Source organism: Zingiber officinale, chromosome 1A, assembly GCF_018446385.1.
Source record: "Zingiber officinale cultivar Zhangliang chromosome 1A, Zo_v1.1, whole genome shotgun sequence".
Taxonomy (NCBI): domain Eukaryota; kingdom Viridiplantae; phylum Streptophyta; class Magnoliopsida; order Zingiberales; family Zingiberaceae; genus Zingiber; species Zingiber officinale.
The window spans coordinates 79,617,749-79,628,443 of record NC_055987.1 but is presented as its reverse complement, the minus strand read 5'-3'; the positions used below and the strand labels follow the sequence as shown (position 1 = coordinate 79,628,443).

General features: G+C 43.3%; 1 protein-coding gene across 1 annotated transcript; it reads right to left on the bottom strand.

The window, feature by feature from the left end:
- Positions 1 to 315: 315 nt before the first annotated feature.
- On the bottom strand, positions 316 to 8,069 carry LOC121999232 (pollen receptor-like kinase 2). The gene is made up of 4 exons (XM_042553940.1): positions 7,923 to 8,069; positions 1,427 to 1,828; positions 513 to 1,358; positions 316 to 396 (listed from the first exon to the last, which is right to left on the bottom strand). Exons 1-3 carry the CDS (start codon positions 8,067 to 8,069, stop codon positions 681 to 683), a joined length of 1,227 nt encoding a protein of 408 aa, XP_042409874.1. The 3' UTR covers positions 316 to 396; positions 513 to 680.
- Positions 8,070 to 10,695: the final 2,626 nt, after the last annotated feature.

The window sequence follows — 10,695 nt, the reverse complement described above, 5'->3', positions numbered from 1 at the left end:
AACCAAGATTCTATGTGATATAGTATATGTCTGCTATAACTGATTGCAAAATAATTGGAAACGCTTTGAACCAAGATACTATGTGATATAGTATATGTCTGCTATAACTGATTGCAAAATAATTGGAAACGCTTTATTTTCTTCAAAACCAGTTCTGTTCCTCCGGTGAATTATTCTCAAGTCAAATACTTCCAGCTCATCTTCAACGGAAGTAAGAAAATGAAGCTCATCGGTAATATTGCCCTCTAATTCCATGTCAATATCTTCAGATACCTCTAGTTTCTTGTCAATTGTCTAGTGATCCCAATGTTCATAGGCAGAATTACCATCTCGTTTAAATACCTCTTCAAACGGAGGTAAACTGAAATATTCAGTTTGCAACTCCCCATAATTTCTCTTGCAAAAAAAAAAAAAAATTTCTGTCAGATGAATCTATTACAATATCCCTAATTATTTTTGTTTCAAATTTTTTACAGCCACTATCATCAGCTGTATTGGCATTAAACTTTTACCTCTGACTGTGTAAAGCTGGATGGCAGATTACACCTTTTTACTACAATGTATCAGCATTAAATTTCTGCAGTTTTCCTTCTGCCGAATCTGATTCTAAGCCTTCCTTGTCTTCAATTTGACTTTTATCGTGAAACAGATCGTGTTCTAGAACAATGGAATCTCGCAGCTCATACACTCCCTTTGAATTGGAACTTTTTCCTTTCGCATTCATCCAACTTCTCCATCTTGTCCATGATCACCAAAAGAGACTTAAGATCATCCGCCCTTACAAACGCGCCCACTAGAGCATTATAAGCCGCCCTGTCGGGAGTTAGACCTCTTTCACCCATTTCGTCGAACAACTTGCGTGCATGGTGAGGGTTCTTTGCAAGACCAGCACCGTGAATCAACGTTGTGATGATTTGCACAGTAGGGAAGCAATTCTTCTTTTCCTTCTCATCTAGATGGTGCAGGGCCTCCAAACACTGCATCCTTTTGCAGTCCGCGTGGTGGCGGAGAGAAAGGCGAAACTTGACGGGCTGGATGTTGAACTTGACCCTGCCTTCCTTGACGAACGCCAGCTGGTCCTGCTCCTCCTTTGGTATCTTCTTTCCACTGCGCCCGCTCGCATGCTCCTCCCTGTTCGCCGGAACAAGCTCGATCTTGGCGGCTTGGGTCGTCGGAAGCACCCCTCCTGCGTCCGTGTGCTGCTTCTGAGACCGGCGGAAGATGAATGACGATCCAATTGCTGCTAATGAGACGGCGATGTAAATGAGGATGATCCCCGCGATGAATCCCGGCGACCTCCTCGGAGACCCGTATTCGTAGCTCAGAGGCACGTCGCACAGATCGTCGTTGCCGGCGAACTAGTCGGCGTTCATCTTCCTAAAGCGCCTCGGGATGGGTCCTTGGGATTGTGATTGGATAGGTTGACCAACCATAGTCCCGGCTGCCAGAAATTGGGGATCCGACCGTCGAACTGGTTGTCGTCGATGCGTAGCTTCAGGAGCCTTGCCGAACACGCAAGCGAGCTCGAAATCAGCCCGGAGAATTGGTACCGCGAGAAGTACAGGCCGTCGGGCACCTCGTCGGAGAACCTATTTATGGAGAGGTAGACGGAGCGGAGGCCGGCGAACTTGGTCAGGTCCGGGATGGCACCCCCGAAGCTGTTGTTCTTGAAGCTCATGGTACGGAGCGTGGGGATGCCGACGAGTGCGTCGGTGTTGAGGTTGCTAGCTAGGCTCATGTTCTCGATCTTGATGTTGTCTTTGACATTGCCGAGGATGGTAGAGTTGGGATCTTCCTCGGGTATGGCATGAGAAAGACGGCGAAGAAGCTTCCGTCAACGTAAATGAACCAAGCGTTTGAAATGAATGTTCAAACTTAACTTAGTTTATTTTTTATGAGCTTGAGCTTATTTGAAGCTTGGCTTGAGGTTGATTCATTTAGATGTTATCAAGCTCGCAATTCAAGTTTGGCTTGAGCTTGGTTCGAGCTTGACTTGAGCTTGATTTGAGTTTGATTCGTTTAGATGTTATCAAACTCTCAATTCAAGCTTGTTTGATTGATTGTTTAAAATTTTAAATTGTTTGATTGGTTATTAAGATTGATAATTTAAATTTATTTATTTATTTTATTTTATTTTATTTTTATTTAGCATATTGAAAAGAGTTTTATTAATAGATATGATTCGTGAACATTGTTCACGAACGTTAACGAGCTGAACACATATGTGTTCAAGCTTGTTTGTTTAGTTTAACGACCTGTTCAAGTTTGTTTGTTTAATTAATTTAATGTATATTGAACGAACATAAACAAGTTCTTACCAAGCCGAACACCAAACTTGTTTACGGACGCTTGGTTCATTTACAGCCCTAGTTCGGCCTTCTCTCCAATTGTCTCCTTTGAAACCCATACCATCTGATTGTGGGGTTTGATTAGATCTCGGCCCAGTCCCACGGGGTTATCCAGAGTGGTTAGTGCGTAGAAGATTGCATAATGAGATCGTGGGTTCGAATTGCGGGGTAGTCAGGGCATAAATTCCTAGTCCTCGTGTCTCTCTTCCCATTACGCACTAGCTTCTCCGGTTACCGTGATTAACTTCCCTCGTGATGACCTTGGGCAAGATACGACAGGGTGTTAGGATGAGCGTTATCACCTTTTACCCAATTGATTAGATCTCGGCCCAACCCGTATCTGTATTCTTCTTCTCTCCCATGGATGATAGAGTTCGTCGTCGCATTGTTTTTGAGACATGCGATAAACCTTAATTTTTTTTTTTTTTGGTTTCCTTCAAAGATGGGAATCGATACATTGTGTCACGCCTCAGCCGTAGCACATGGAATCGGTCTCGTGAGCATCAGAAGTACTTTCATCATGACTAGACCTTTGGGTTTGGTAACTAACTAATTCATCATGACTTTATTATTACCCAAGAATCGATCCACTTTACTAAATCAATTATTAAAAAAAATTAATTGGATCAACTCAAAATTTAAAATTTTCATGTTGATCTTCTCGATCACGTATTTCACGATTTGTAACTTCTCTCTTCTCGATCACGTATTTCACGATTTGTAACTTCTCTCTGTAAATATTTAATCATCACACGTTGAGTTAAATTTGTAACTTATCTCTGTAAATCCTTAATCCTCAATTGTCTTTCACTATGCTTGACTTCCTCAATCAAAATCTACTTACTATGACCACGAGCACAACGACCTTCCATTGGATCTAATCCATTGGATGATCATGCTTGTGTCTAAATAAACAAGATAATTGAATGTAATAAAATAAATCTATTGTTACCTCCAGCTATTGATATTTGAAGAACGCTTGGCATCCCTTTTGATGTTTAATGCTTTAGAGCCTTTTAAACACTCCAAACCTCTTCTATAGATAGTATTATTATTCGTGAAAGATGTGTATATTTAGGGACCCTAAAGGTAGGGATGGCAATGGGGCGGGTTGAAACCCGGACCCGTAACAAACCCATCCTAGCGGAGCGGGTTTAAACCCATCTAAACGAGTCTCAAGCGGGTTCGGAGCGGGTCGTGGGTTTAGTCGGACTCACCCCATATAAAATTTTCTATTAATTATTAATTAAATAAAAATTGATAATCAATTTTTAATTGAATTAAAATGGATAAATTTTAATTTATGATAATATTTTTTTATAAAATATTATTAATATAAATATTGAAAATAAATTTAATGTTTAATTAATTTTTTAAATTTTTTATATTGTATTTCAAAAAAATAAAAAATAAATAAATATAGCGAGTCTAACCTGGACCTGCTCCGCCTGTTCACGGGACGTAGCGAGGCGGGTCCAAAGGGAGGCGGGGTGGGTTTCGGGTTTGGCCAAACCCGCCCCCAACCAGGACTAGGTCTGGGGCGCCCGAACCTGGTCCAGGCACCGGGACCCCCGGGATAGCCCGGGGGCGCTTTGTTTAAGCATCGTCGCTGATAATGGTTCAGCATGGTCCGGGCACCTGGAATTGGTCCAGGCTCCCAGATGAGAAAAACTATCCAAACGTGATGTGGCGTGTCCTGTTGTGACGGGGATAAAAGTTTATCCCCCTCTAGGCGCCTGGAACCCTTCTAAGGGCCCCGACCAAGGCTATAAATACAACCCCGGTACCAGAAGGTCAGAACAACACTTGTAATTAATTCCTCTTTAGTTTTGTTCTATAATTGAGTGCTTCAACTGCTATAAGAGCTTCTCCGCCTGAAGGAGATTGTTTAGTGAGCTTTAACTTCCTTGTATTAACAATTTCCTGATTGTAAACTAAGTAACCCTTTTGTGTCTCTTCTTTTTCAGTCTCTTATTTTTTTGTATGCAAGTGTTAGACTAATAAAGCTGTAAAGTTCGAAAAGGGATTTTGTTTATTTTTATTGTGCAGGCTATTCACCCTCTCTAGTCGGTCGCCAAGGGACTAACATATTTAAGGTCCAACTTTACTATATTTCTCAAATTAATTAATATGTACACAAATATAAGAAAAATATCATAATTGAGTTTCATTGATAACCAAATTGTTCTAACAATAAAAATTATATAAGTGAACCAAGTCTCATCCTCTCTATTTGATCTCTAAATTTTAATAGTGGCATGACTTTAGTCAAAGGATCAACAATCATCAATTCAGTGCTAATGTGCTAAATAACCACTGTCTTATCTCTAACACATTCTTTTATGGCTAGATACTTAATATCAATATGCTTAGTTCGACTCTCATTTTTATTGTTCTTAGCTATAAAGACAGTAGCTGAATTGTCACAATATATCCTCAATGACTTAAAAATAGAATCCATAATTCTAAGCCTTGAAATGAAACTCTTCATCCAAACACTATGCGATATCGCCTCAAAACATGATACGAACTCAACCTCCATAGTAGAAGTGACAGTCAATGTCTACTTTGCACTTCTCCAAGACACAACTCCACCGACTAGCATAAAAATATATCTAGATTTTCATGAATCAATGCATTTAACGTAATCTGAATCAGAGCAGCTAATCACTTCTAAATTCTCAACTTGTCTAAATACAAGCATGTAGTCTTTAGTCCCTTGAAGGTATCTCATCACCTTCTTTGTAGCTTTTCAGTGGTCTATAGCAAATGTAATGTCAGTCTAGTACAGACTTGAGCATATATCAAGCTTCCTACAACAGAAGCATAAGGAATGTTTTTCATTTGTTCTCTTTCAAAATCATTTTTCGGATATTGATCCATATTGAATTTGCCACCTCTCACAATGGGAGCTATATTTGGTGAACAATTTTTCATCCAAAATCTCTCTAAAACTTTGTTGATATAGGTTTCTTAAGATAGGCCTAAGATTCCTTGAAATCTGTCTCTGTATATCTTAATTCCAATGACATAAGAAGTATCATCCATATCTTTCATATCAAAGTTCTTAGAGAGAAATTATTTTATCTCATATAGTAAACCCTTATCATTGGTTGCAAGTAAAATATCGTCTATATAGAAAATAAGGAAACAAATATTGCTCCCACTAACCTCTGGTATATACATTAATCCATGATATTCTCAAAAAAACCAAATGAAGATATGACATCATAAAATTTCAAATATCATTAACGAGAAGCTTGTTTCAATCTATATATGCATTTCTTGAGATTGCACACCAAGTGCTCACCATTACTAGAGAAATAACCTCTGGTTGTTTCCTATAAACCTCTTCCTATAGATCTCTGATGCAGTGATGATGAGGGGCCCCACCTCGATGCCACGGTGGAGGTCAAAGGAGGTCAAAGTCAAGACGATCAATGGGTGGACAGTGTTGGCCGGTCGGGCGAAGCATACTCCGACCGGGGATTAAGTACCAAACCATCATCTTCGACGCAGGAAGTAATCAAATCAACGCACAGAAGCCGAGCTGAGCGGCTCCTCTCCTCGGCCTAGCAATAGACTCGACATCAGCCGAGCACGTGGACAGTGAACTGCCCGCCGAGCGGTTATCCCGCTCGGCCCAGCAATAGAGCAGGTGGACAATGGGCTTCTTGCTGACGACTTTGTCGCTCGGCCCGACATCGGACGACAGCTGGACAGTGGACTTTCAGTCAAGCGACTATCCCACTCAGCGCCACAGCAGACAGCGCAGGGATAACAGAATTTTGGCCGAGTGGCTATTCCGCTTGGCGAAGCAACAGACACAACAGGATATCTTTTGACATCCGTTTGGGAGCTAGTGTCGCTGACAGGCGGCATGGTCAGACAGAAGATCGTACGGCGGAAGCTTCCACTGCCACTTCAGAGATATGCTCAGCCCGTTAAGGTACTATATCAGGGACACTTTACTGACACGTCTTTTCAGAAAAAGCTTTGAGATGCGTGCTCGCTTGGGGAAGCATGCACGTATGCTTCCGGAGCTCTATATAAACGGGGTTCTAAGCATCGGCGGAGGTATGCTTTACACGCGATTCCTACTATTGCGCTACAATTCTCATTGCTTCTTCTTGTTTCTTCTTGCTTCACCGGAGATTGACTTGAGCGTTCGAGGGCCATCGCTGAGGACTCCTTCCCTGGCTCGGCACTGACGCTGCTTATGTTGCAAATGAGAGCGAAGTCTACAGGAGGTCAGCAAGAGTGCCACACCCCCAACATCCATCTCATCGACTTTCGGATAGGATCATATTTTGCGCCGTGTGTGGGAACATCACCTGAATCCGAGCCAAGAAGATGAAAGATGCTGGATGACAAACCACTATGATGCTCACTCAGGAGGAGCTAGAGATGCTCATGCAAGCATGAGCAGCAAAAATGATAGAGCAACAACAACAATAGGCGATGACCAATCGGCTAGCGCCGCAGCCTGTAACATCGGCGGTCGATAGGTGAGCGGGGCAAGAAGACCGAGAGGAGCAACTCTCTATATGGGGGCAGAACCGAAGGCTGACCAGCACCCAGGGGAATGTGCCTCCCGAACCAATCCCCTTCCATTGAGCCCTGTTCCAAACCCCCTCGGAGATAGCCTAAGTGCATCAGGAGCGAGGATCGTCTTTAGATGATGCTCCCGTTCAGGACGCATGTAAAGGTAAAGCGCCCCGAAGCAACACATCTCCCGAACGGATCAACAGGCAGTTCTCAGAGGAGATTCTACAAGACCCTCTACCTCGACACTATACCCCGTTGGCGATTGGGACGTACAACGGGTCGACCGACCCCGATGATCATCTGGATCGGTTCAACAATGAAGCTACGTTGCATCAGTACACAGGCAGAGTAAAGTGCAGAGTCTTCCTCACGACTCTCTCCGGATAGGCGCAGCGCTGGTTTAAAAGGCTACTGGACAACTCGATACAAAGCTTCAAGGATTTCCAAGCCGCGTTCTAGCACCACTTCGCCAGCAACTGACGCTACCAGAAGACAAGCGTCAGTTTCTTCGCCTTGAAGCAAGGGCCTAAGGAAGAGCTTTACGCTTACATTCAGTGCTTCAATCAAGTGCAATGGACATCCCCTCGGTCTCGTTCGAGACCATGATGAATGCCTTCACCTAGGGGCTCGCCGAGGGAGATTTCTTTCCATCACTCATTAGGAAGCTGCCCAGGGACTTCGACCACATACTCAAGAAGGCCAACGAGTATATCAATGTGGAAGAAGCCCAAGCAGTCAGAAGAAAGGAGGTGCCGACTGAGAATACAACACCGATCGTGCATCGACCGACGAGTAGCCATTTGTCGCCCAAGGGGACGAGGGCTAAAGGAGCATGGCCGCACCAAGAGACCAGGGCACATGCCGTATAGCATGTGGCATCTGATCGGCCTAAGGCGTTATAGGGAAAGGTATGGACGCCTATGTTTTGTTCATTCCACCAGTCGGCGACGCACAACACGTGGAATTGCCAAGGACTGACATTGATGGTCAGCCGACCGGCTCCAAGAGGATACTATCGCCAATCACCTTCGCCCAATCAGCGACCACGACATAGATCCGCTGAGCGTCGGGACGATAGAAGGGCGCTCGAACGCCATTGCCATCACCATCACCAACATCAGCGGAGGGACGACACCGATTCGTCTTGGGCCCCAACCGAGCGAGATAGACCATCCGCTCGGGAAGAAGAAAATAGGAATAATGTTTCTCGAGGAGAGATAGGCATGATAGCCGGTGGACCAACTGGTGGCGACTCTAACCTTACCAAAAAAATCATACGATCGACGGTTGAAGATCCATGCTGTGGGGTGCAACAAGGAGAAGGCCGAAGGGCCTCAGATCAACTTCAACCCCAGTGATCTGGAGGGTGTTGAGATCCCTCATGATGATGCTTTGATCATTCGAGCGGTGATAGCCAACTACACCATTCACCAGACCTTCGTTGACACGAGGAGTTCTATGAACATCATTTTCAAGAAGGCATTCGATCAGCTGTAAATTGATCGAAGAGAGTTGCTGCCTATGGCGACCCCACTCTACGGATTCACAGGCAACAAAGTTTATCCAATTTGCCAAGCAAGGTTAGCCATCTCATTTGGAGAAGAGTCTGTTGGAGACCGTTGGTGGCCGACTATTGGAGGGTTGACCAGCACTGCACAAATTAAAACAAAATACCCTTCCGGTGTTGTAAAATCGAACTCCATTATCAAAAGTAAATTGAAATCCATTTTGAAAAATACCTGCATTCACTTTTTTCAGCTAGTGAACTCCCCCTTGAACTTTGACGGGTATATGCTTGGTCCGACCATCGTCTTTGCTTCAATCAGCGGTTAGTCCTCCTAAAGCATCCTAGCTCTGATACCACTTGTTGGAGACCGTTGGTGGCCGGCTATTAGAGGGTTGACCAACACTGCACAAATTAAAACAAAATACCCTTCTTGAACTTTTAAAATAATACTTGTATATAATTAAAGAAAGAAAGAAACTAAAATAAGAGGCTCATGGATTTGACTTGATTACAACCGGGGAGGTTGTTAATCCAAGGAATGAATCGCACACTAAAGATCTCCTTCAGGTGGAGAAGCCTCTTACAACAATGATGTACAAAAAAAGAGAAGCTAAACTAGACAAGATGTCACGCCCCAAAGGAATCTCTGCCAGACAAAAATCCGACAGCATCTCCCTTGTACCGGTGACAATCTGAAACATTTCTACATACAAAATATACATCAGCCATATTCGGCTGGAATACATACACAACCACGCAGTTTATATCATTAGCCCACTTGGTTGGAATGAAATAAACACAACCACGCAGTTTAATAAGCCTACACGACTGAAAGGAAACACACAACAGCGTAAACACAGCGGAAAACACAAAACAATACGAACATAAGACCAACAACGACACTAACAAAAATACCTGCAACCACCAGAGTAGACTCCAAAAATCCACAGTGACTTGTTCAAAAGCAAAATACGTAAAATTAATATACCACCCAAATAGTAACAAAACCCAAAAAGAAAACTATCCTCGAGTGTGATGTGGGACCGGCAGCCGAGACTCTCCAAGCATCCATGACTCATCTATCTGTTACATGGCGAAAGAAAACCAATTTGCGAGGTAGTGAGTATTGGAACTCAGCGGGTAAAGATAAAATAGTGCATGAACAAAATAAACCAATAGAGAATGCTAAAAGGAATACAGTCTCATAAGAGGGATAGCGGATACTAAAATAGAACCATAATAAATGCTCATACCTAAAACTATATCCTAGGCTAGGTATAAAAGGTAAGAAAGGGCACTAATCTGCTACAGTACTGCTCATAACTACAGAGGTAATAAGCAAGGTATATACAACTTTCTAATGAATAAACCAATATCTAAACATCTACAATGAGAGTATATCTCAACATAAGTAAGCATATCAGCACAAGTGACCAACAGCAGTAAGTAATAACAGCATATATATACAACAGTAATCAAAGCAAGTATAATAACAACGTATGCACGGATGGTCACTTCCGCCCACCTCTCTGCACCATGACCCCTGTATGGTCGAGAGACCGGGTCAGTGACAGACTGTACACCACTCCAGCTACCACTCTCACGAGTGGCCGAGGGGACAGTTGCATAGTAGCTAACTAGCTACATCTGCGATGGGGTCCCTGCTGTTCGTAACTCTTGTTGGATTGAAAAGAGTTTAGATATCTCCACAATGGTATGATATTGTCCACTTTGAGCTTAAGCCCTCATGATTTTGCTCTTGGGCTCTCTCCAAAAGGCCTCATTCCAATGGAGATATTTTTCTCTTTATAAATCCATGATCTTTCCTATGTGTTTTCAATGTGGGACTATGTTTGCAATCATGCAACACCAACAATCCCCCCCTCAAACAAAGGACCACAGGCTTCCCATGTCCGATCCTCGACCCACCAGGTCTCCCTGCCCCTCGGTCCACCCGACCTACTAGGACTTCCTGTCTGGTGTCTGGTCCTCTTGATCCGAACATAGGAGCCCCCACTTTCTTTGTTCGAGGTCAATATTGTACCCACATGGCTCAATCAGACCATAGCTCTTGTGCACAGTCGACGGTTAAACCTTCTAGCAGTCCGGGCTCTGATACCAATTGTTGGTGCAGCGGGGACCGATAAGAGGGGGGTGAATTGCTTGCGATAAATATTATACCCTCCTCAAAGCTTTTCAACTCTTAAAATAAAGCAACAATAATAAAATTTATAGCAGAAATAAAAGGAGGCAGAAATTAACCTGGTTACAACCAAGAGGGTTGTTAATCCA